General features: G+C 37.9%; 5 protein-coding genes across 16 annotated transcripts; 3 read left to right on the top strand and 2 right to left on the bottom strand.

Moving 5' to 3' along the window:
- The first annotated feature begins 482 nt into the window (after positions 1 to 482).
- ARF4 (auxin response factor 4) lies at positions 483 to 6,663 on the top strand. 5 transcript variants are annotated; one of them, XM_089053634.1, is made up of 12 exons: positions 483 to 897; positions 1,032 to 1,094; positions 1,342 to 1,518; positions 1,603 to 1,687; positions 1,764 to 1,854; positions 2,308 to 2,472; positions 3,954 to 4,073; positions 4,147 to 4,222; positions 4,529 to 4,694; positions 4,772 to 5,516; positions 5,603 to 5,793; positions 6,215 to 6,663. In XM_089053634.1, the coding sequence occupies exons 10-12, from the start codon at positions 5,046 to 5,048 to the stop codon at positions 6,396 to 6,398; spliced, it is 846 nt and encodes a 281-aa protein (XP_088909760.1). In that variant the 5' UTR covers positions 483 to 897; positions 1,032 to 1,094; positions 1,342 to 1,518; positions 1,603 to 1,687; positions 1,764 to 1,854; positions 2,308 to 2,472; positions 3,954 to 4,073; positions 4,147 to 4,222; positions 4,529 to 4,694; positions 4,772 to 5,045; the 3' UTR covers positions 6,399 to 6,663. The 5 variants fall into 5 exon arrangements, with proteins under 5 accessions (XP_088909760.1, XP_088909683.1, XP_088909616.1 ...); XM_089053557.1 differs by lacking the exon at positions 483 to 897 and having other exon boundaries at positions 1,335 to 1,518; positions 4,153 to 4,222; XM_089053490.1 differs by lacking the exon at positions 483 to 897 and having other exon boundaries at positions 1,335 to 1,518.
- A 757-nt stretch (positions 6,664 to 7,420) lies between these two features.
- Positions 7,421 to 13,990, bottom strand: IVD (isovaleryl-CoA-dehydrogenase). 5 transcript variants are annotated; one of them, XM_008227106.2, is made up of 14 exons: positions 13,741 to 13,990; positions 13,246 to 13,387; positions 12,531 to 12,655; positions 12,410 to 12,454; positions 11,334 to 11,382; positions 11,097 to 11,206; positions 10,244 to 10,320; positions 9,542 to 9,592; positions 9,379 to 9,443; positions 8,648 to 8,802; positions 8,510 to 8,550; positions 8,344 to 8,398; positions 8,164 to 8,220; positions 7,421 to 7,966 (listed from the first exon to the last, which is right to left on the bottom strand). In XM_008227106.2, exons 1-14 carry the CDS (start codon positions 13,846 to 13,848, stop codon positions 7,820 to 7,822), a joined length of 1,227 nt encoding a protein of 408 aa, XP_008225328.1. In that variant the 5' UTR covers positions 13,849 to 13,990; the 3' UTR covers positions 7,421 to 7,819. The 5 variants fall into 5 exon arrangements, with proteins under 5 accessions (XP_008225328.1, XP_088909789.1, XP_016651862.2 ...); XM_089053663.1 differs by having other exon boundaries at positions 12,531 to 12,695; positions 13,226 to 13,387; positions 13,741 to 13,988; XM_016796376.2 differs by having other exon boundaries at positions 12,531 to 12,695; positions 13,741 to 13,988.
- Positions 13,991 to 16,321: 2,331 nt separating this feature from the next.
- Positions 16,322 to 20,784, top strand: LOC103324971 (cytochrome B561, amino-terminal protein). Of its 2 annotated transcripts, none has more exons than XM_089050653.1 (7): positions 16,322 to 16,694; positions 17,227 to 17,282; positions 17,379 to 18,250; positions 18,461 to 18,656; positions 18,779 to 18,949; positions 19,611 to 19,987; positions 20,191 to 20,784. In XM_089050653.1, exons 1-7 carry the CDS (start codon positions 16,516 to 16,518, stop codon positions 20,329 to 20,331), a joined length of 1,992 nt encoding a protein of 663 aa, XP_088906779.1. In that variant the 5' UTR covers positions 16,322 to 16,515; the 3' UTR covers positions 20,332 to 20,784. The 2 variants fall into 2 exon arrangements, with proteins under 2 accessions (XP_088906779.1, XP_008225319.2); XM_008227097.3 differs by having other exon boundaries at positions 18,764 to 18,949.
- A 62-nt stretch (positions 20,785 to 20,846) lies between these two features.
- On the top strand, positions 20,847 to 23,320 carry LOC103324960 (Pentatricopeptide repeat (PPR) superfamily protein). The gene is given in 2 exon segments (XM_008227086.3): positions 20,847 to 22,468; positions 22,470 to 23,320. Coding segments are annotated over 2 exon segments (1,491 nt in total). The 5' UTR covers positions 20,847 to 21,088; the 3' UTR covers positions 22,581 to 23,320.
- Positions 23,141 to 25,586, bottom strand: LOC103324951 (DEAD-box ATP-dependent RNA helicase 27-like). 3 transcript variants are annotated; one of them, XR_016126172.1, is made up of 3 exons: positions 24,470 to 25,586; positions 23,989 to 24,381; positions 23,141 to 23,708 (listed from the first exon to the last, which is right to left on the bottom strand). XR_016126172.1 is itself a non-coding variant. In XM_089050674.1 (2 exons), exons 1-2 carry the CDS (start codon positions 24,833 to 24,835, stop codon positions 23,609 to 23,611), a joined length of 396 nt encoding a protein of 131 aa, XP_088906800.1. In that variant the 5' UTR covers positions 24,836 to 25,586; the 3' UTR covers positions 23,141 to 23,608. The 3 variants fall into 3 exon arrangements, 2 of the variants coding, with proteins under 2 accessions (XP_088906800.1, XP_008225295.2); XM_089050674.1 differs by lacking the exon at positions 23,989 to 24,381 and having other exon boundaries at positions 23,141 to 23,638; XM_008227073.3 differs by lacking the exon at positions 23,989 to 24,381 and having other exon boundaries at positions 24,470 to 25,584.
- Between the last annotated feature and the right edge of the window lie 19 nt (positions 25,587 to 25,605).

The raw sequence follows: 25,605 nt of genomic DNA, 5'->3' as shown, positions 1-25,605 counted from the left end.
GTTAAACAGTCGAAGTCGAAAAGCCCATCACCACATTGGCTTTTTCCGCCTTTTGTTTCTGTGTTCCTATGCAATTGTCTACGTCTGCTGCTTCTTCTGCTCCCTCTTCTCAGTACCTGCAAATGGGGGAGGAAATGGAATCATACTTTGAATTTCTTGTTATCATTTGATGCCCTCTTCTCTCTTTTTTTCCCTTCTCATCTTTCAGCCTTCTCTGCCTCAGTTCACTGACTACTGGGTTTTCCTGCAAACCAAATATGAATTTCTTCTTCTTTTATCTTCATCTGCTCATACCACACATTCCTCTCCTGTTTTAGCTTTGTGGGTACCCCTCGAAGTATGAGAATTTCTTGACATGATTTGACCTCATTTCCAATTTTCTATTTTTGCTTTGTGGGTACCCTTTATTTTTCCCGTTTGATTTCTCATTTTACTCTATTCCCCATCTTTTGTTGTTTTCAATTTCTTGCTACTTCTGCTGTTGGATTGTTTACTGGGTTGTGCTTTCTGTTGAGCAACTCTGGGGAACATAAATATTACTGGGTGTTCATGGAAATTGATCTGAACCATGCAGTGACTGAGGTGGAGAAGAGTGCTTATTGTAATGGGGATTGTGACAAGGTGGGTGGTGGTTGTGTTTATTGTTTGTCCTCTTCAACTTCTTCATCTTCTTCAAATTCGTCTTCAGCTCCTGTGGCTTCTTCAATTTATTTGGAGCTTTGGCATGCTTGTGCTGGTCCACTCATCTCACTGCCCAAGAAAGGGAATGTGATTGTCTACTTCCCACAAGGTCACTTGGAACAAGTTGCCTCATCCTCTCCTTTCTCTTCCATGGAGATGCCCACCTTTGATCTCCAGCCACAGATCTTCTGCAAGGTTGTGAATGTCCAGCTACTTGTAAGTACCAATGCCAATTCTTTATGCATACTTCCATATAGAATTTCCAACATTGTAATTTTTTTCTTCTTCCAAATATGCTTGCTTTTTTAGTTTGGTTGTGAAATTTATTGTCTATTGAATTCTTGAGACAGGCTAACAAGGAAAATGACGAGGTCTATACGCATGTCACTTTGCTTCCTCAGCCAGAGCCTGAGGTATGATTCTTGATTGACATTGAAGGTACTTCATCTTGGTTAAGTAACTAAAAACTGACCGTGTACTAGAAATTACATGTTTCCTGTTGGAAACTCGGAGTGACAGTGTTCTATGTGACTTCTTAAGTCTTTATCATTGTAGATTTAAAGTTTCTGTTAGAATGCATCTTGTCTTTAAGGCTGCTCAGTTTTATCTTTCTGTAATGGTTATATTGAGTGCCAATTCTGGGTATTCTACAGTTGGTAGGAACAAATTTCAGACGGCAAAGAGCTTGAAGAGTTAGGAGTGGATGAGGGGGATGGAGGATCACCTACAAAATCAACCCCTCACATGTTCTGCAAAACACTTACAGCTTCTGATACCAGTACCCATGGAGGGTTCTCTGTTCCTCGCAGAGCTGCTGAGGACTGTTTTCCTCCTTTGGTACGAATCAATGCATTTATATTTCTCTGGTGTTCAAAGAAGATATTTCTGTGTAACTTTAAACATATTTTTTATTTTCTGTAGGACTATAAGCAGCAGAGGCCCTCTCAAGAGCTTGTTGCAAAGGACCTGCATGGGGTGGAGTGGAGGTTTCGACATATTTATAGAGGTAAATTATTTATAACTCTCTGTGTAGTTTGATTGATGATTAAATTTGATACAATTCAGTTTGTATTACTCATCAGGTCAGCCAAGGCGACACCTGCTCACTACAGGATGGAGTATTTTTATAAGCCAAAAGAATCTTGTCTCGGGGGATGCTGTGCTTTTTTTGAGGTAACTACGATTAATTTCCTATTTTAGTGACAGTTGGCCAAGGCTTAGTTATCATTCAGATTTGTATATTTTCCAATTTGGAGGCTGTTTTTGATCTTTAAAACGGTGAGAAGTAGCGAAAATGTCATTTATATAAGTGATATTAATGCTTGATTGATTTTGGAGATTTCATTGTCAAGGAGTTATTTAATATTACTAAGGATGGTAAAGCGTTGATTCTCTGCATATTGGTTGAGTATATACGTATATTCAAATACTTAATGCCCCAAAGGCAAAAATGAGGTTTTCACACATGGTAGGATATTGACTTGTGTTATGTGTATTTCATGAATAAGAATATTATTTCCTAGGAACAAGATTATTTTGACGTCTCTGTGGTGTTAAAAATTTGCTTGATTGTGTTCATTGTTTGGTAATCTTGATAGCATGAATCATTTATAATGTTCTTTGTAGGGGTGAAAATGGAGAGCTAAGGTTGGGAATTAGAAGAGCTGTTCGACCTAGAAATGGTCTTCCTGATTCAATTGTGGGCAACCAGAATTCTTATCCCAGTGTTCTCTCTCTTGTGGCTAATGCAATATCCACTAAGAGCATGTTTCATGTATTCTACAGCCCTAGGTACTACTACTATTTGGAAATTTTATCATGTATTGTGTTTTTTATTTTATTATTCCACTTTACTTTTTGGCGATAATAGTATCAACTCTTTGGTGGTACTGGTTGATGAAATCAATGGAAATATGATTCTATCAGTAACCCCATGGTATATTCTGTATCTTTATATGTAGCCTTTTTCATTAGATCACTAATTTATTGTGTATCCTCCCAATAAGCCAAACCTAGTACTTAATATCTGAAAATGCATATTTACCTGTACTCTTCAAATATGTTTGTCTTGATCTTGTGTGCCAAAGATAATTGAAGTATGCTGCCACACAAAAGATAGAAAAGAAAATTTTGCTTCCCTGAACGTCCTAGGGGACTGAAGTATTGTAACATTATAAACTATCAGGCTGAGGTTCCTTTATCAGGAAGTACACTAAAGAAATAGGAAATGGCCACAACTCATAAAACTTAACTTCTGTGAATGTTCATAGGGCATCCTGCTTATCATTGATGGTTCACATACAATGTTTCTGACTTTGATAACAGTCTATAGAAATGGGGAGACACGATCATCAATAAAATGGTTAGCACTATTTTTTTGTTTACTCTGCCAATAGACAGCAGAGTTGCTTGGAAACCTACCAAAAAACCTAGTAATCTATTAACTTCAGAATCTACCAAGTTGTTTATCCTATGTTTTGTGCATATCGTTCTTTTAAGGATGATTCTCTCTTTATAGTTTATACGAGGCTTAGTTATGGTTCCTATCGTTCCATTATATGCTTAACGACAGTGATGTCTCTCTCAGATAGTTATTTAATTTTCCTTTAATAGTTTGTTTCTTACATATAAAAAATTTGATCTTTTGCCAAATTTTTTTAACATGGAAGCACCCAATGGTGCAGTTCACTCGACATTCTTCAAGTCTTCTTCTCTTTAACCTGTGCACTTTTTTTCTTTAAAATGATTTCCGTGCCTAGCATTATAGTTGTTCTCTTATTCATCGTGTTTGAATTGGAGATATCTACTGGAGAAATTTTTTTAAATTCCTCTGTTACGTTTATGAATTTATTTTATGTATTTAGGAGGCTATTATTTATCATTGCCTTTAGAAGGGGCGAGGAGGGTTAAAGCAATTCATAAGGAGCTCCTAAGGTTACTGCCTAACATAGTTCACTATCAATTCATTACTAATTGGAACTACAAGTGATGGACTGCATGCATTATGAAAAGCAGTGGGAAAATGTCGCACGTGCAATGGAAGCACTCTAATGTAATGAAATGACGATTTACTAGGATTTCAAAAAGTAAAAACAAAATTGTGGCTGTTACAATCATCACATGATATCAGGCTTTTTAACTAAGCTGGGACTATTCATGTGTATAATAGCATCTTTTTTTTTAACTTGATTCCTTGGAGATTTGTAAACATGCTAGGTTGGGCTTATGCATTGAACAGAACCTTTGAACTTGTTTGAATTGCGGTAATGCAGGGCAAGCCATGCAGAGTTTGTCATCCCCTACCAAAAGTATGTCAGAAGCATTGCTAATCCAGTGACCACCGGGACAAGATTCAAAATGAGATTTGATAGGGATGATTCACCGGAAAGAAGGTATTTATAAGTAGATTAAATGGCATAGCCAGCATATTTTCCTTGTTAAATTTTCTATTGATACAACTTTTAGGTGTAGTGGTGTAGTGACTGGCATCAGCGACTTGGATCCCTATGGATGGCCTAACTCCAAATGGAGATGCTTGATGGTATGCTTTGTAATTTATTCTCCTTTTCTCCCCTTGGGACTTTTATTGGATTGATATTCTCTTTCATTTGAAGAAGTACTTGTCCATGGCACAAATGTTGATCCTTAGAATAACAAATGGGAAGATTATGGTTTCAAATGGATCCCATCAATTGACACTGCTGCTTTCTTATTTAATTGTGTCTGACCGTGCACCACATAATGCACTTCCTTTTGTGTAAAGAGACGACAACTTCAAGAGCTATGATTCTATTATTGCAGTGTTGCAGCAATTCTTATACTTACCCCTTTATTTTACATTTACCAGGTCAGATGGGATGAAGATATAGGAAATGATCATCAAGAACGAGTCTCCCCGTGGGAGATTGATCCTTCCGTTTCTCTCCCACCTTTGAGCATTCAGTCTTCTCCAAGATTGATGAAGAAACTGCGGACAAGTCTGCAGGCAACTCCGCCCAACAACTCCATAACTGGTACAACACTTACCAACCAGAGCAAGAATTTTTCATTTTTTTCAACTTCTATCCTCAATGTGTCGATTTTCTTGCAGCTGGAGGGGGTGGGTTTATGGACTTTGAGGAATCAGTTAAATCCTCTAAGGTCTTGCAAGGTCAAGAAAATATAGGTTTCATATCACCCCTGTATGGATGTGATATTGTAAACCGCCCGCAAGATTTTGAGATGCAAGCTCCGACACATCCAAGTCTTGCATCAAATGCAACACAGAAGGCTACTATTGGCGAGCTTATGAGGGCTCGCCACTCCACCTACACAGGATTTGCGGAATCTGATAGGTTTCCAAAAGTCTTGCAAGGTCAAGAAATATGCCCATTGAGATCTTTGACCGGAAAGCAAATTTCACCCTAGGTGATTGGGAATCCAACCTTGGTTGCACATCTTTCAACATTTATCAAGCGCCCAAACCAAATTTTTTCTCTCTAGCTTCTGAATCCCTTCCAAATATATATTTTCCTTATGGCGACATTCGCAGAGCTGGCCAAGATCCTGTGATATGCTCTAATGTTACTAACTTACCCAGGGAGAGTATGAAAATCAACCCATATTCTATGCAAATGGGAGTTACACGAAATGAAGCTGGAAGGCCAAATAAACCTAGTGAGCATAAGCCGCAGGAGAGTAGCTCTGCTCCTCCCACTTTAGTGCCAAATCCAAGAAATCCCAATGATGAAGACTTTAATGGAACTGTTACTGGATGTAAACTTTTTGGGTTTTCCTTGACTGGGGAAAATCCCACTCCAAACTCTCAGAGTTCCAGTAAGAGGAGTTGTACAAAGGTAAGCTACAGTAGCCCTCAAGTTGGATTGTAACTTGCCATGTCTTGGACATCTTTGCCAACTGATGTTACATATATTGAGTGAAGGTTCACAAGCAAGGCAGCTTAGTGGGAAGAGCCATTGATCTCTCGAAACTGAATGGCTATGGTGACCTGCTGAGTGAACTAGAACGGCTATTTAGCATGGAAGGCCTTCTACGAGATTCTGATAAAGGATGGCGGATCTTGTACACTGACAGTGAGAATGATGTCATGGTTGTTGGGGATGACCCATGGCAGTAAGTGTCCTCTCTCTCTCTCTCTCTCTGAATTAAACTTTTATGTTTGCCTAGTTCTTTTGAATGATATACTCGTGCATAGTCTTTTATGTCATAGGAAGCAATAGCATAAATGCAGCTCTAATTTCGGTTAACAATTTGGTTTTTAGGATACCAAGCAAGGCAACAAGATGTGTACTTAAAGAGTTAATTTGTTCTTTCCATTGTTCCCCTTTCTAGACAGAGATGCGACGTGTGTGCCTCCGTGTGTTTTTCTCTTCTTCTTTTTAGCCTGAATTATAAAACGCCATTTCATCTTAGCTTGGTTAACTGCAGAATAATATGTTGTTTCGCTATCAGGAAATGTTGTTTTGGAGTTTTTGAACAATCCATATGAACATTTTTTATATGACCTTTTGAAAATGATGGGTTCTTGATGCAGTGAGTTTTGCAACGTGGTCTCCAAAATTCATATATACACTCAGGAAGAAGTGGAGAAGATGACCATCGGAATGATCAGTGACGATACTCAAAGTTGTTTGGAACAAGCCCCAGTCATGCTGGAAATGTCAAAGTCCTCATCAGTGAGCCAGCCAGATTCTTCCCCAACAGTAATCAGGGTCTAAAAAGAATAAAATCCAGGGTTGTCATTAGGTTGTTATAACTTTATCCGCCTATGCAAATAATGCGCACCAGAACCTAGTTATGTATTTTCCGGATTTCCTAGGCCAAACACATCTCGAAAATGAAACATGTATGGCCTTCTAGAGATTGAACTCTTTCCCATTGACATTAAATATGTAGTACTGTGACTTGTTGAGTGTAAATTGTTGGATATGTTCTCTTAAGTCTCCGCCTTAGTGGAGAAGATGAAAGAATTTTTGAAGTTTATTTGGCGTTTGGTACTAAGGTGGGAGGAACAAAGTTTGATGTTCAGGATGCTGACCACCATATAAATTTGTCCCTGTAAGGTAAGGAGATCTTTTAAATTTGTTCCTGACTTGCCTCAAGCTTCACATATGGACAAATGAGGGATATAAACTTGGAATTAAGGTAGAAGTCAGAATATCTAAATTCACACAAATCAATTCCCTTGTTTGGATTCATAAACAAAGTAATTTAAAATTTTCATGTGAAAAAAAACCTTGAAACAGAAAACAAACATGTAAGCTGCCATCGCCACCATCTCTACTACCACCAGATTGCCCTGGATGATGCCACCATCACCGCTGCCACCAGACCCACCGCCTCTATTACTACCACATTACAATGACCATCGCCACTACTACTACCAGCACCTGTACTACCAACATATGACCATCGCCACCACCACAACCCGACCCACCATCTTACCACCAGCATCACACATGACATGAGGGTACCACCGCCATTAACACATCCTAACCACAACCTCTCATTTGTAAATTGATACCCTCTAAAATAATAAACGTCAAATTCCATGTTTTAAATCTCATTATATTTCAAGTTAGCCAAACAAAAAACAGAGATGCAATAGATCTTACTTGTCAAACCTCAATCACACAGTAGAATTTCAAACCCTGGATCTTTTGGTTTATTTCTCCAACCTTCAGCGGTGTGTTCAAATCAAAGTCACTGTAGAACCCTTATTCATTACTCAGCCAAAAAGTACTCCTGACAACCACCAAACAAGGCTTCTCTTTTATTTCCGAGCATGGTTTAGACATTAGAGTACATACAATTGAGTATGATTTTCCAGCAAGAGTGAAAAAATGAAATTCAATTTCTGAATTTAGTTTCTTAATCACCAGAAGAAAACTCTGATTCTCGTCCAATGCCAGGAAAATCAATCTACTTAAAGATGACCAACCAAGTAAGATCAGTCAGCCATTTTTTCTGCTATCATGGACAAACCAGTGTACATTTGGGTTCGATCCTTTATTGATTCTGTATTCCGAAATATGTGTGTGAAGTAAACTTAAATGATTGACTGCAACATCAGGTGTATCTTGGATACAGTGCTCGAGTACTGCAGATTATCGCAGTTCAGCAACTGGACATGAGTCTCTCACTGCTCCTTAAATAGCGCACGACCAATTATCATCCTTCTGATCTCACTAGTCCCTGCTCCAATCTCATATAGTTTGGCATCTCGAAGGAAACGACCGGTTGAGTACTCATTTACATAACCATTACCGCCTAAGCATTGTATAGCCTGCAACATTCAAAATAGACTTAACCATGTGAATGGAAATAATTACCCATACTATGCCATGCCATTCAAGCAATACGTAGAATATGATTTATATAATCAACTAAGACCAAATTGGTTGGCCTGACTGGGGTTTATGTTTAAAAATTACTCATTTGCAAAAATAAGAGAGAGAATGGAATTTATTCAGGATCTTTTACCTGCAAAGCTACCTGTGTGGCTCTTTCAGCCGTACAGAGTATAACTCCAGCACAATCCTGAAAATTTGTATCAAGAAGAGTTATTATTTGCCTAAGCCAAAGCTTTTTTTTTGCTAAATGCTAAAACTGATAAAATTATAACTTAAGAGAAGGAAAAAAATTCAGAAACCCCAACAGCACCTTCGAGTCAACTTTTCCATTGTCACACTCCCTTGCAACAGAATACACATAGGACCTGAAAATGAAGGGGGAACAAAAAGAGAGAAATGGTTAACTCTGCTACCAGGCGAATATTACAAGAAATAAACAAAGAAAAGCGGTGATAAAGGAATAAAAATCTTTTTACCTTGATGATTGCAAAGAAGTATACATGTCAGCAATTTTCCCCTGTAATTGCAAGTTTGTTAACAGCATAAAGGCTACAATTTAAGTACAAACAGGAGCTAGAAACATCAACTTAAGTTGTGTAAATACAACAATAAACCTGTATAAGCTGAAACTCTCCAATTGGACGGCCAAACTGCTCTCTCTGTCGAACATAAGGAAGGGCAACATCCATACATGCCTGCATAATGCCCAGGGGTCCAGCTGCTAAAACAAGCCTCTCCAAATCCAATCCGGACATCATGACATAGACACCTGAAAGAAAGTTCAATAACAATGTAGGTTGAACCAGAATCACGACAGCATAAGACGCTTATGCTACCCACACTAAGTACATAGGATAAATGACCCCAAAAAAAACTCCTAAAGATTCCACTTGCTATTCCAATATCAATGGTATCTACATTCCCTCAACAAGAATTTCCCCGGGAAGCAATTAGTTTCAAGATTCAAAGCGTTATCATCTTATCACTCAAATTAGGATAAGAAAGTCCTTCTAACTGCTTTAGGTGACACTATGGGAGGTCAATGCTATAAGAGAAAACTCTTGGCATAGCTAAGTTCATCATATGTTACCAAAATGAGTATGGCTGAGCAGTTACAGTGACGGAAGAATAAGCCCAAAAGCAACTTTGTTCTGCTCTAACAGTGAGTTCTGACAACCGTAATAGTAAAGAGCAGCTAAGAAGGTTCAAATTAAAGCCATAAGATAGATGAGCAATCAGGTTCAAACCATGTAACATATCATTGCTTGCTAAGTAATATAACATGCAACGTATCCAAATGATCTCCTTCCAATACTGAAAGTTGTAAATATACGTATCACTACACCTTTTCCTTCCTGCCCAAGAACATTTTCTTCTGGAACAAAGCAATTCTCAAAGACAAGTTCACATCTGCTCAGACCATTGCCACTATTAGTAGAAAAAGAGAGAACGAAGAAGGGAATGTACTCCCAAACTAGACAACTTCACTTAAAGCATTCTAGACGTACGTATCACTTCCTCGCATGCCGAGTTTGTCCAACTTCTGAGCAGTACTGAACCTGCATTGAGGCATAAATAACTTCATAAAAGTGAGGGAATTCAAACTATTTGTCATGCATTTTGTTATTATGGTTTGATTTTATGCATTGCAAGTAGGCTTCATTTTCTTCTCTTCTGCTTACATCTTTTGGGATCATTTAGGGCTGTGATGTCACCTAAGAGCACTATAGATTTATATGGAGTGCTTCTATTCCACCCTCTTCTACTAAAATGCTTAATTAAGTTTATCCTTTACATATCTTGTTTCTACATTATATTAAATTCATCATTGATCTTGTTTCTACCCTATATATATGAATGTAAAATGGATATGTAGAATGAAAGTAAAGTATTTTAAACTTTGAGTACATGTAGTAGTAATTATGTTTAATGCTTCAACATTATAATAGTGCTAGCAGAACTTTTTGAAAAATGTACAAGCAACCTATAAAATGGGCAAACAAATTACTGGAGGAGGGACCTAACAAAAATTTAGAGAAAAGATAGTCATTGTACTTGATCTGATAAATGTTATGGATCCAAAAATTCCTTAAGTTCCTAAAGTTCCTAATACTAAGTTTCTAACTTGTAAAATATATGGGTTTACACAAACAAATTGATCAATAAACAGGTCGGGTTTGTATTAGAGTCGTCCTGACACAATTAATTACCCGGGTGTTCCTTTCTCAATGATGAATGCTGTAATTCCTTTTGAGCCCGCCGTTATGTCTGTTTTTGCATAAACAACCTGATCCAACTCTAAATATCAGGTAAATGAGATGATAAATTCACATGTGCATGCATATATGTATGAACACGCTACAGAAATATTAGATATGATATAGCGGTACAAAGCCTTTAGTACTGTCAGAATGAAATAGTATGCTAAAGACACTGCTTTGAAAATGCAGTACTAGTATAACCACTAAAACATAACTCCTAATGAATGCGGGCCAACGTAAATGTTTATAATTATAGGCTGACATAGTATAGCATGCATATCATTGAGAGCTGCACCTGATAGCAATCATTAGTAATAAAACTTAGTCCTTCACATGTTTAAGTTAAAACATTGGGATATTAAACAAAGAAAGTCCACATCTGCTGCAATTCAATGATAACAGAATCATCCTCGAGATTATTCATGGAATGGTTCTCAATGGTCATCTAGAGACTGCATCAGGGGACATCTTGTGCATTAGCCTATTCTATAGGTTCCTAGAGTAAGCTGTACGAAATCTTAAACCTCTCACATTCCTGGGAAAAGATGCTTTAAGCACAAACTACATAAAAATAATATATATGTACATGTCAGATAAATTCTACTCTTGCATATACATATTAGACAGTTTTCATTATGGCTACAAAAAGTAAAATTTGACAAATATCCAACATTTCAGAGCATACAATACAAGCAAAAGATGAGTGCACTTACACCCCCACGTACACAGAGAGAGAGAGAGAGAGAGAAGCATATGGGTAGTAATATCCATGCTTAGCTAAAGCAATTCTAACAAACCATACCAATGTTTGAGCAACTGGGCCGTTGGTACACCACATCTTGTTCCCGTTTAAGACATAACCCCCATCTACACGATCAGCCTTGCACTTCATGCTAACAACGTCAGAACCAGCTGGAGAGAGAGAGAGAGAGAGAGAGAGAGAGAGAGAGAGAGAGATCAGCCTAATTACCTTAAATGAACCTAGATAATACTCAGAATTTAAGTGCAAGATGAAAGAAGTGTAATGCACATAAATTACAATTGGGTTCACTCATTGCAAGAGCCCCCACATGCTCGCCACTGATAAGCTACAGAATGAAAGATGAGACTTTGTCAATCAAAAACGAAAGAAATTGAAAATTAACTAATTAAGAAAGACTCTAGAACAGAAGAAAGTGATTTCATGTGACATAAATAGTACCAACTTAATCGGTTGGAAAATAAGAGAGGAAGGAAAAAAGGTATATCAAGCTACCCAGGAAGTATTCTGATCAGTTTTTTATTAATAAAATCACTAAAATTTTATTTAATTAGTATAGCCCACACAAAAACTGTTAAAAATGTATTCAAAACCAAATAATTAGCGGAGTGCATGATTAAATTCTCCTAACACTCCTCAGGATATCTATGTCACATGCCATAGTATATTAGTGACTATGAGCCATACTCAAGTAATCGAACTTTTTTTCTTCTCCAGAAAGATAGATGCTTTTGACTGGTTCCTAAAATTTTGTTCAACTAAACTATCCAGCCATCCTTACAGAATTTACAAGCCCAGCAGTAGGCCACACCATCTTCCTTTCCTCTCCTTCCCCCACAAAACTTGAGAGAACAACAAATGAAAGATATGGTAAATCTGACTACAGAGTGATGACAATGATTGACGATAAGTGCAATTAGAACATACAAATATGAAAAAGAGCTTGTCCACCTAGTAGATGAAAAGTAAGAGTCCAAACATATAGGAAACCATTGCAAACTTCTGGGTCAGAAATCATTGATCATCTCATGCTTAATTGGCTGAAGCAGCTTAAATAAATTAGTGCTTGAAGATGTAACGGCAACCGAAATATTAAGCAACAACACGTGAGGAACAAAGTTCTATAAAAGAAATTCAGTTTGATGATGAAGAGAGATGCCAAAATTCTCTACATGCTAATGATTGCAATGCACATTTTGGATAAATAATAATCATTATCATTATAAATAATAAGATAATCATCATAGCAGAGATAAGTGGAATCCGCCAGAACTCTTCATCTCTAATTAAGCATGCCTGTAAAATTGTAAATACTACACTGTTATGCATAAAATTGAATCAAACGAAGGTAGAACCTTTGGCAAATACTTCTGTTTCTGAGTAGGGTTTCCATGCCTCACCTACCAAATAAAAAAAGTACAAGCTTATCAGATATGCGCAAATGCTGTCACAGATGAACTCAGTTCGTTTGTTTACCAATTGATTGATGCACAGGTTAGAATGAGCACCATATGAGAGACCAACAGACCCAGAAGCACGACTTATTTCTTCCATAGCTATACAGTGATACAAGTAACCAAGACCAAGCCCTCCATATTCCTCTACAAGACAACCCATGGTCAAGTTTCTAAACCCATGAAACTGCAGATTATTCAATCAAAATGCATAAAAGAAATGAGAGGTTTATAGTTTCTAACAAAACAACTGCATCCTGCATGAATTGCAAATAAAGTAAGATCTTTGATCATAGCCTTGGAATAGCAATTCCATCTTCCAATTCAAAAAAGGTTGGACATCTCGTATGACAAAGGAGGTGAGGGGGCCAACACATGCTACATATTAAGATGTTCTTGGAACATTTTATTTCTCTATCTTACAGCAAGCTAGACTACAAATTTATAATAGCTAAAAATTGTCATGTAAGTAAGAACTTGTGATCCTAACAACCGAGGCCCAAAAATATCGTGGGTAGAAACACATCCAAACAAAAAATTTATATTATTTTCAATTAAAAAAAAAGGGAAGCTTCCTAAAACAAAAGAGCAACACCCACATAGCATCACATTCACACCCAAAATTGCCTCTGTACACAAACACAAATTAAAACAAAAACGATACGACACTCAAACCCCAATGGAGTTTAAACTAACTGTAGTTAGAAAAGCTCTTACATAACATGATGAAAGTCTACCTGGTGCAGTAATTCCATGAAGATTAAAATCACCCATGAGTTTCCATAAGTTCACCTCTTGAGGGAAATAATTTGTGTGGTCTATTTTTGACGCATGAGGGGCAATGTGTTCTTGTGCAAACTGAGAAACACTTTCTTTAAACTGCATTTATGTCAACAAACAAAAAACAAAACAGAAATTGTCTCAGTGCTAAAGAACACTACGGAGTACTTTAAATCGTCAAAATGGGCCCGACAACTATTTTATCTGGGGCCAGTCTGATTTCATTCTGCTCCTGCTCTAAATTTATCACTTCAATTGAAAGGAAAAACCTTTTGCTAATATGACTGTAAATTAATTACTTCATTCACTTTAAAAGATTAAAAAATATAAAATTTCCAACAGATTGTTCTCCAAATTTTCGCAAAAAAATGTAATCAACATAAATACTTCTACTTGCAAACTTGATTCATATATATATATATATAGAGAGAGAGAGAGAGAGAGAGAGAGACCTGAATCTGAGTATCATCGAAGAGTAAAGCGGTAGAAAAAGAAGCACACTTTCTCCGATTTTTGAAAATTGCAGAGCACTGAGACCTCGCAGCAAATAGTCTTTGCATATTCACTTTTATGTTTTCGTTTTAGAAAGAGATAATATATATAGAGATAATATATTTATAGAGAGAGAGTTTCAGAAGAGAAGAAGACGAAGACGACGATGTCTGGCATTGATAGTAGCTGCTAAATGCCAACGATAGCCAATATGGGTGTCGTTTATAATAGCTTTATATAGACTAATTAGGGAATTTCCGTTATAATTAAACTTTGTGGGCCCTTTTGGTGTGGCAGCGTGTGATTGGGTGCTTTGAGGAGATAGCCAATCAGATTTCAAAGAGGTAGTTGAGCTCAGTTGACTTGAGTGCAGGCTAGTTTTTCAGAGTGGAGTTTGAGCTTATCAATATTGGGCATGGGGTGTTTTCAGGGACAGACAAGGTTTATCCATTTTCATCATGTCATGCTGTCTCTGGGATCTTAAATAGGAAATGAATAGGATTAGGCTAGCAGATTTTAAAAAAAAAAAAAAAAATGCTAGAACCTTCTCTCTAACTTTCTCTTTTGGACCTTCTCTTCTCCTCATGACAAGTATCATTTTCCTTACACTTAAAACAATGTCATTAATGTATCACACAAGTTAATTTTTGTTTTCCAAGTTTACCCTTTTAAAATGTATTGGCTTTTATATTTCCTTCAATTTATTCAAATTTTGTTACAACTTCTTTAGCACATTATTAAAAATTAAATAATAATAAATAAAAAAAGAAAAACGTCATTTTTTTTCTTTAAAAATAAAGTTTGTTTCAAGATGTTGTTATCATCTTTATTTTGTTTTTAACAAAACACACGTTCTCTTTGGGGGAAAAAAACTTTAGTTTTTATTTTCTTATTTAATTTTTTTTAACAAGGTGGTAAGAAAGTTGTAAAAAAAAATTAGCTTGTTATTAAATAAAAATTAATACATTTAATAAGGGTAAACTTGGAAAACAATAACTAGTTTGTATGATGTATTAATGACATTGTTTTAACACAAATTTATAAATAAACCCAATCCTAGACATGTATTTATAAAAAAACTCAAACACTATTTAAACATAGAAACACACCCAAAATCAACAATTGTATATTTTTTGGGAATGTGTTTATAAATGGGTTTTGAGTGTGTGTAATGATGGGTTTTGGGTGTGTTTATAAAATGTTTTGGGTGTTGGGTTTTTTTATAATTTAAACCCCCATTTTGAGTGTTTTAGTGAAACTCACTTGTTTTAAGTGTAAGGAAATTGACACTTGTCATGAGAAGAAGAGAGAAGGTCCAAAAGAGAAGGATAGAGAGAAGGTTGCTAGCATTCCCCAAATGGTTGTTATCGTGGCACTCTTCCATTCGGATGAAGTGGTTCCGAATCTATAGATTTACAATTTAGATGATATTGTAAAATTGTTTGTATAGACTATTACAATTCGTGTACGCCAAGATTTAGACAAGAAAAACTAAATGAATTTTAAATATACTACACCTAGTTATTTCAAATACATTCAATCTAATATGATTCTTGTTTTCATAGCAAATTTAGCTTTGCGGTCAAATCCAAATCCTTCCATCGAAACGGATTAGATATATCTCCACACCAAATTAGCCAAGAAAGCTTGATTTTCATTGCCTCATACCATCTCCCAAGTAACCAAATAGATTTTCCTATTTTCCTCATGGCCAAGAGGAAACCTTTGTGCAGGCAATCCAAACTTTACAGACTGAAGAAGTTAAACTTGACCAATTGCCTAGAGCTGACTCGTTGAGTTACCTAACTTCGAGATAGAGGCTTACTCATTGCCTTTTCCAAGAGGGAAGCCTCTGGTGGACTTTGCCAATGACCTTTTGGCAAGCTACGTACACTTTTTGATTCATGCGTGTCTATTGGTTGCACCACCAAATTTTATGGTGCGCTTTTATGCATTCTTTTTCTTATCACCATACTAGTATTTTTTCACAATTTTAATTCTAACTATCTCCAATCATCTCGTAAATAATTCTCGAAGTTAAAATTTTAAAAAAATATTATTCAATAGAGTGTATCATTGATAGCTTCCCTAAAACTTTCCCCAAACCTAGTAGGAAGGATAGGACTCCCAAACACTTTCTCAACCCAAGCTCATTATTGGAGAGCTCCTTCCTAAACTTGACTACTTTCCCAAACTTCCCCTCAAATATAAGGAAATTATAGGGAAAGTGTTTGGACTACTAATGCGATCAGGTCACATTGGATTACTAATGATCAGGTCACGAGAGAAATAGACTTATTGATGTATCCCAAAATCTACCTTATTATGGTATATTATACAATCTTACATAGATCCGTAGTATGTTTATTAGTATTGAACTTTGGCGCCCATAAAACAAAGAAGTTAAATGCCAAGCAAGTTTGTTACCTTTTTTTGTGTTTTTTTTAAAAAAGGACGTTCTAACTGTTACCACAAAAAAGAAAAGAAAAGAAAAAACCTTTTCTTTTATTTATTTATTTTTATAAACCCTTTTTCTTTTTCAAACCCCAGCAAAACCGGGAGAGGCCAGTGACTATATACCGCCCAAAACCCACGAAGCTCAACAATGCCAAAACCAATAGAGAGATTGAAACAGTCTCTCTTGTTAATTCCGCTCTGTGGGAACTAACATATTCGAAGTTTCCCTCAGCTCCTGGACCCGGACCCAAGCAACGACAAGCAGCATTGCTCCAGCCATGGAATCAAGAGACAAAGCCTCGCCTCCACCAAAGCCCGCCAAGTTCTCAGTGTACCAGAACCCATCCTTGTCCGCTGCCCTCACCGCCAATAGCCTCCGGCCTTCGAAGCATGCACTCCTTTGCATCTTCTTTCTCTCCTCCGCCTCCGCCGTCGCCTTCATTGCCATGTTTTCCAGGTACCCAATTGCTCAATTTGAAAAGCTAGGGTTTTTAGAGGGTTTAAGCGAAGATTTTGTGTATTGGGTTCTTTTGTGTGTGTTTAATATGGGAATTTCGCTCTGTTTGATTGTTGAGAAAAGGAAGGAAGAAAGAATGGGGATAGAAGCTTGAGTTGAATTTATCAGTGTTTGGTTTCTGGGAAACAAAAACCCTTTTATTACTTGCTATGAAAGTGTATAAAAGGAAGAAGGAAAAACAAAACCATAAAAAGACTTCAAATTTATAGTTTGGAGCTTATTTTTCGTTTGGGTTTCTTTGGGTCCTTTTAAGACCTGAATGAACAAACTAAATTTGCATAGCATGTTTGAGCTTATTTATTGACCAACAGGAAATTCAAGGATTTAATTATTCATATTAAGTTTTTGTTATTTATTGAAGAACGAATTTAAATTAGAAGAATGTGTTTTTAGATCTTTGGTTATGGAAATTGGACTTGGCTATATATTATTGCATGTGGCTAACGCAATAAACTGCCTTGAATTGTTGAAGGGAAAATGGGCTTATTGACAATTTGAAGCTCAAAAATCTTTCCCAAGAGGCAGCCTGTAAGTTGTTAAATTCAATCCAGAAAACTTTGATTGGCTTGAACTTGATGCTTTGATTGATATAGTTTGTTTTGAACATCTTGTTTTGTCCTTCAGATTTGTTTTCCAAAGCGATACAGACCTTCATGGGCTTAGTATTTTTGGGAACTCTATTTGCACTATTTAGAGCCATCTCACTGAGAAATGCCGCACCCTCAAAAGGAAGTAGTGACAAACCATGCCTTACAAATCGTCAACTAGGACTTTTGGGAATTAAGCCAAAGGTTGAGCAAGTCGTATCTGAGTCTTCAAAGAAACCTCCCAAGTCTAAACCCCACATGTCTTCCCCTTCAGATGTACTTGTTCCACTTCATCAGCCAATCACCAGTTCAAATCATTTGTCTCGAATCAGCGGGAATAAGTCAAACATCAGTGGAGGAACTAAGATGGGATCTATCAGTAGCCCTTCTAAATCACCCGGTTCTGCATCTTCTTTGTATCTTGTGTCGGGAGGTGTTTCACCACTGTCTTCTGTTCAGAATTCACCTGGAGTAGATTCAGTGGTCTCCACCCCTTGGTCAAGCAAGCGAGCATCTACAAGAGAGATAATGTCAGAAGAAAAGTTTGAAAGGTTCTTGGCAGAGGTGGATGAAAAAATCACAGAATCAGCGGGGAAACTGGCAACTCCACCACCCACCATTAGAGGCTTTGGTGCAGCCAGTCCAAGTTCAGCTAACACATCTGGAACTACTAGGAGTACACCATTGAGGCCTGTGAGGATGTCTCCAGGTTCTCAGAAGTTCACAACTCCCCCAAAGAAAGGAGAGGGCGAGCTTCCTCCACCTATGTCCATGGAAGAATCTATTCATGCATTTGAGCGTTTGGGCATCTATCCTCAAATTGAGCAGTGGCGTGACAGCCTCAGGCAATGGTTTTCTTCGGTTTTGCTTAATCCTCTACTTGACAAAATTGAAACCAGTCATATTCAGGTTTGTCTTCACCACTTCCACCTCCTCTAACTCATCTTCTTTGTCTTCATATGTTTAACATGAGCTATGGCTGCTTTGTGGTTGGTAAAAGAGTGTTATGTTTCAACCGCAGAGCAAAAATCTGATGGCATGATATGTGTAGTAGTGCAAGTTTCTGTATATAGTGCATTCCATCAATATGAAGTCAGTATAAAATTATTAAATTTATAGGTAATCCAAGCAGCTGCCAAACTTGGGATGTCAATTTCAATTAGTCAAGTTGGAAGTGATTTACCAACTGCTAGAACTGCTACAGTGTCTTCAAATGATAGGACTAAGGAATGGCAGCCAACATTAACTCTTGATGAAGATGGACTTATGCATCAATTACGAGCTACTCTCGTCCAGGCTATTGATGCTTCGGCCTGTAAGTGCTCTTCACTTATGAACATATTTCATTTAAAACTCTTTTTGGATTGTTTTGGCAAAAGATATGTGCTGATGTTTTAATGCAATGCTTCTCATCATATGCAGCCAAGCTGCCTCAAGCCAATGTGCAACAAACCCCACAGCAGAATCCATTGGTCCCTATTATGCAGGAGTGTGTGGATGCAATCACTGAACACCAGAGGCTTCATGCATTGATGAAGGGAGAGTTAGTTAAAGGTCTTCTACCGCAAAGCAGCATTCGAGCAGAATATACAGTACAAAGGATTCGAGGTGCTTAAAATCTTGATTTTTCACTATGTATCAACTTATGCAGGTATCTCATGTAGGATATCTAGGGGAATAGTTTTCAGATTGTGGGTATGTAGTCTTAGAGTTCTGAATAATGGGAGTTTTTGAAATTAGGATTTGACTATTTAAGAAAGATTGATTAACCTGAATTAACTCATCCCAGTAGATTTCTTGGATCACTCCTAAGGTAGAAGACCACACTTTCTAGGGTTTGAGAGAGCTCAAGTGGCTGCAAACCAAAATCAATCTTCATTTGGTGTACGCATTACAAAGCTTATATAGGTATCTGCCATGACTTGACCTTAATACAATAATCTAAACCCCTGAAATAAAACAAATCTAATGGTTATATTTAATAAAACATAATCAAAAGACAATTTTTATTAAATGGGCCCACAATAAAATATCAAATTTTTATTAAATGAACTATACATACTCAAATTACAGTACTATGAACAGTAGCTTGCAGTAAAAATAAAGTCCCCATGTCAGGCCGATCAGAACTATCCACCAAATTTCAAGGGCTTATTTTTACCAGTCTATTCATGAGAATAATTAGGTTATGTTAATGGGAAATATATATTATATGTATATCCTTTGCCTCTGTAATCTAAACTTGGTTTCTCCCTGGGGAGTTTAACAGAGCTTGCTGAAGGAACCTGTTTGAAGAATTATGAATATCTTGGAAGTGGAGAAGTATATGATAAAAAGCACAATAAGTGGACTCTTGAGCTGCCAACTGATTCTCACTTGCTCTTGTATTTGTTCTGTGCTTTCCTGGAGCATCCAAAGTGGATGTTGCATGTGGATCCTGCATCCTATGCTGAAGCTCGTTCTAGCAAAAATCCCCTATTCTTGGGAGTCCTACCTCCAAAAGAAAGGTTTCCTGAGAAGTACATAGCTGTTGTATCTGGTGTCCCTTCTGCTCTCCACCCTGGAGCGTCTGTACTTGTTGTTGGAAGGCAAAGCCCCCCAGTTTTTGCCTTGTATTGGGATAAGAAATTGCAGTTTTCTCTTCAGGTAAGTACTTACCACTTGCCACACTTATGCCAAATTAATGTTCTCTAGATTGCTGGTTGTCCAATCTTCATTCTGCAGTATTGTTTTTTACTCACATCTATACATCTTAAAATATTGATTGTGGCAACAATTACAAAATCCCTGGAAATGGGATATGCTGTTGTATTGGTTAAATTGACAAAGAGGTTTCATCTTTAATTCAGGGAATGATGGCACTGTGGGATTCGATTTTGCTTTTGTGCCACAGGATTAAGGTTGAATATGGGGGGATTGTTCGGGGAATGCATCTTAGTTCTTCAGCCCTGAGCATCCTCCCTGTTCTGGAATCAGAAGCTGAGGACTGACTGAACCAAAATATCCCCTTGCAATTGCCTTCATATGGCATACATCATCAACAGGTCCCCTGAACCAGCTATCAACAGTTCATCAAGGAATTTGTTTCATTGCTGAACTTGCCAGACAGGGTAGGATCTTTTCTTCCTGATATGAGGACTGTTCAAAGCTAAGGTTCCATTTGACGGGTTAGGATTATTCTGGAGATGATTGACTTGGACTATACTGAAGATTATTCTGCCTGTCTGCAGATCCAGTATCTCCCTAGTCATAAGTTAAGGGTCCATTTGGATGGGATAATGTAGAAGAACGATTTGGATTTTGACAATATGAATAGGTTAGTTTTAAAAAAGGACACTGGAAACACTAATTTGTAACTTGAATTACTAGTACAACCTAATATTTTCGAGTTCGGACTAAATGAGTCATTTGTAATGCCATTTCTTCTTTTTCTTCGTATAAAATTGAGTTGTTATTACCATTATATAGTTAAATTGCGTAATTGGACTATTACTTTCAATCCATATATTAACATGCAATTTCCTTCAACGGATATGCCAATAACAATTAGACGAAAAGAAAAGAAAAAAAGGATATGCCGATAACAATCTTCTTATAAAGAATTTGCTTCAACAAGTTGCCCGCCTAGCTCATGATCTTGGTATTCAAACTACAAATTCTAAAACCACGACAACCAAACCTCGACTCTTAACTCAAGTGAGTTTTTCCTTCATTTGAACATGGTGAGCAAGCCAAATACAACAGTCCATGGCGAGGCTGAGTTTCAAGGGACATCCCCTTCTCTACTTTTTAACTCAAACTCCAACTCTAGCCCTCTGCTTTTCTTCATCTTCTTCATTGTCTTCAGCACCAACCCAGATCAAGCATCCAAGGCACTTGGCCTCTATCTTGCTCAAAAACCCAACAAGTCGATCAGCCACCCAACAAATCCACGCTCACATTCTCACCTCTGGCTTTCTCCTCCATCACTCCATTTCCACGGCCCATCTTCTACTCTTCAACACTTTGCTTCGTTGCTATTCCTTTGGCCCCTTCCCTCGTGAAGCTTTCACTTTCTATAAACACCTCCAACATTTTTCCCTTTCCTTCGACTCCTTCACCTACTCCTTCCTTCTCCACGCCTCTATTGCCTTAAACTCCACCAACCCAGGTGACCAAATTCATGCCCTCACTCACAAACTCGGTTTCCATTTCCATGTCTACGTTCAAACTGCCTTGCTTAATATGTATGCTGCATGTGGCTCTTTGCTCCTTGCTCTCAACCTGTTCTACGAAATGCCTGAGAGGAATTCTGTCACTTGGAATGTCATGATAACTAGTTTGGCGAAATGGGGTGAGCTTAAATTGGCTCGGTCTCTCTTTGATCAGATACCAGCCCCTACTGTTGTGTCCTGTACTGCCATTATTGACGCGTACTCACGTAAAAATCAGCCCCGTGATGCTGTTGCTTTGTTTCGAAGAATGGTTGTTGAAGATCACGTTGAACCTACTGAGGTTACACTTTTGGCCATATTTCCAGCCGTTTCGGTTCTTGGAGCTCTTAAAATTTGTCAATCACTTCATGCTTACGGTGAGAAGAGAGGATTTAATGCATCTGACATACGTGTCACCAATTCCCTATTGGATTCTTATGCAAAATGTGGCTGCATAGATAGTGCATCGAGATTGTTTGAGGAGGTACCTGTTGAGAGGAAGAATTTGGTGTCATGGACATCCATAATCTCTGGGTTTGCAATGCATGGAATGGGGAAAGAAGCAGTCGGGTATTTTAATAGTATGGAGAAATTTGGTCTCAAACCGAATCGAGTGACATTCTTGAGTATTTTCAATGCTTGTAGTCATGGAGGATTAATTGATGAGGGGCTGAACTTCTTTGGGAAGATGGTCCATGAGTATGAAATTGCACTGGATATCAAGCACTATGGATGCTTAATAGATATGCTAGGGAGGGCAGGGAGATTAGAAGAAGCAGAAAATATGGCTTTGGAGATTCCTTCCAATATCGTTAATGTTGTGATTTGGAGGACGCTGTTGGGTGCTTGTAGCTTTCATGGTAATGTGGAGATGGGTGAGAGGGTGACAAAGAAGATACTGGAGATGGAGAGAGGATATGGGGGTGACTACGTGCTTAATGTCCAACATCTTTGCTGGGGTTGGAAGGTTTAGTGATGCTGAGAGAATGAGAAGGTTGCTGGATGAGAGGAATGCCTTCAAACTTCCAGGGCATAGTTTGGTCTAACTGGTGGCGAAGATGGGCAACTATGATGGTTGCCAGAGATTATGACTGCCTGATGATTTCTAGATAATCTTAAGTTTGAGAAAACAAGGCCAAGATCCTGTGAACAAGCTTCTGAGGTCAGCAATAGCTAACTCGTTTGAGAATGCTTCTCTAGGAAGTACTTCTACTTATAAACGCTTCTACCAAAAGCGCTTTTATTATAAAGACGTCGAAATTTTCATAAGAAATCGAAGCTTTTCCAAGAAGCACATGGCAGGTGGTTCTCCAAAAAGCGCTTCTATGATCCAAAAGAGCTTCTAAACTTTTCTGCCAAACGCTGTTAAAAAACACTTTTAACTGTTCCAAAAGCACTCTCAAACGGGTTAATGCTCATAGAACACATGGTGGTTAAAATTCAGTTTCTTCTCGAGCTCTGGCTGGTCCAGTAGGGAGTGAAAGACACATTCCCATGGTGTTAGATGATATGATCTAGCATTTGAGATTGCAGAATTATGGGTTTGCAGTTGAAATGAACATTCAGAATACTCTTGACTGCAAGAATGCGGAAGATAGCTGATGTCTGAGAGAGTGAATGAGTTAGCGTCTTTATACTGCACATAGAAAAATGTTCAAGGAAAGATGACATTCATTTTTTCTTTCATCGATGTGCTTCAGTGGAAATTAAAGCAAAATGAAACTTATATCCCAAGGCACTCATTGGTACATTCTCCTTTGAGTCTCTTGGTTATTCTAGTCTTTTATGCCTTGATATCAGCTTGATCCTAACATTTCTGATGTCCTCAAATGGAGGCCTTCTTCTGCTGGTTCCATTTACCACTGCTTGCACATGGAATAAAAAGTAGCATGGTAATGGCTTCTGCAAGTGGATGCAGTTGAAGGGCCAATTTCCAGATACTTTTGAAAAAACTACAACAAAATTGCCGAAGAATAGATGAGAATGACCTTCAAGTTCTTATATATGAATCCCTTGGTATTCTGGAGATGGTCAAGAAGTCGACCAGGGGTTGCAACCAATAGATTTACTCCTTTTACAAGACGTTCTGCTTCACATCTCCTAGCTGCACCACCGATAACCAAGTCAACAGTATGTGAGTGGTACTTCAGAAGGTCCTTTGCCACGGCATAGGTCTGAATTATTTGAAAGGAAAAGTAGTCAGGGTAGAAAGAAGGGGATCAACTGTAAATCTCAGAATACAACAGCATAACAAGTAATCTTAAAAGGCATAAATTTTTACGCACACATTTCCATTTTCGGCTTCATTATCTTTAGGCAAAAATTAATCTTAACCTAGATACGTCAAATTTGTTGAGGCATCAAAAAGATGTGTTCTTGAATTGGAGCGAGCTCAATATAAGAAGAACGTAACATTTCAAAACAAATAACGAGACTATGCCCAGGGTTTCTCACCTGAATTGCAAGTTCCCGTGTTGGGCAAATGACAACAACACCCGTTCCATTACGAGGAGTAAACTTTGTGTGATATAGCAACTCCACAGCTGGTATAAGAAAAGCAAGAGTCTTCCCGGATCCTGTCCTAGCAGCTCCGAGGATATCTTTTCCGATCAATAGTGATGGGATTGCTCTGGCTTCATCTGACTGACCGGAAGTAAACTACCAACTGCCAAGACCTACCTAACTACACCACTCTCCATTAATTTATTAAGTAATTAACTAAATAGTTACTTAACTAATATATAATTATTGCCATACCAGTAATCTTCCTTTTCTCTCTCTCTCTCTCTCTCTCTCTCTCTCTCTCTCTCTCTTTTACCTTTTGACCAAGGTATTTTCCTATCAATACTATAAAAGGCCAAAGCCTTGATTATTAGAAACTTATAAAGCCTGTAAATTAGGAGCTAATAAAATCAAGTTCGGCCAGAAAATTTACCTGAGTCATATACTGAAAGTTGAGTTCCTGAATGGCCTTGAAAGTGTTGGCAGACAAATTCAATGAACCAAAGGAGTCTGTGCTCATAATCCCAGACCCTCCACCACTTTTGACCTTCTTCTTCCTCTTATTCTCCTCCTCCACCCCCTCTGCGTTGGCCTCTGCTTCCTCTCCCTTCATTTTCTTCGTCTTCTTCTCCTTCTTATTGTCATCATCACCTTCTCCTTTCTCCTCTTCTTCGTTTTGTTGGGCCTGATAAGGGTTTCGAGGCTCTGATTCTTCCGATGGTTTCTTCCCTCTCTTTCTCTTGTGCGTCGTCTTCTTCGTCTCGTCGTCCGGAGATGCGTAACGGATTGGATCTGTCATGGCGACTAGTTCTCAGACGCTGAGAATAAGACGAGCTCTCTGATAATCGCAGAAACTCTGACACGTGTAATAATTTATTTTTAGTCTTAAAATTGCAGTAGTCTACTCACTCTTCTGAACTCGCATGAAGGTCGGCCCAATTACCCAGACTTGCTTTACAGATGCATACAGAGACGTGGTAGATCCCATCCCACTCCTTGTGGTCTAATTCCATTTATTATTCCATCAATCTCAAATAATGTGTGATGTTATTAAGAAATTAGGAAGAAGAAAAAAAAAGAGCTTTCAAGATGTGCAGAATAGCGGAGGAAGGGGAAAGAAGGCATCAGCGTCTCCGTCGCAGGCGGTGGCTGCCGGAATATTCCAGATCAACACTGCCGTTTCCACTTTCCGTCGACTGGTCGATGCTATCGACACTGCCAAGGACACTCCAACCACCGCCAAAAGCTGTGCGTCTCTCTCTCTCTCTCTCATCACTGCTTTTGAATCTTGATCTGCAATTATTAACATTGTTCTTCCTGCATCTTCTAACATTTCTTTCTTTCTAAATAAATAATCCATCTTTTTTGTTGATAATTTCAGCCCAGTAAGCAGGTAGAAGATGCCAAGCTTGCAAGGGATTTCCAAACAACATTGCAAGAATTCCAGAAAGTTCAGCTCTGCGGCCTTGTTGGCTTACCTCCAGTAAGCAGGCTGCTATCCTTGACGATGTCAGAGAAAATTTGTAGTTTTAGGGTTTTGTTTGAAAAACTGGAAATTGATAAATAAAA

The sequence above is a fragment of the Prunus mume genome, linkage group LG1 (assembly GCF_029339155.1).
Source record: "Prunus mume cultivar Tortuosa linkage group LG1, ASM2933915v1, whole genome shotgun sequence".
Classification (NCBI taxonomy): domain Eukaryota; kingdom Viridiplantae; phylum Streptophyta; class Magnoliopsida; order Rosales; family Rosaceae; genus Prunus; species Prunus mume.
The sequence above is the reverse complement of the archived record's forward strand: the minus strand, read 5'-3'. Positions and strand labels throughout refer to the sequence as shown.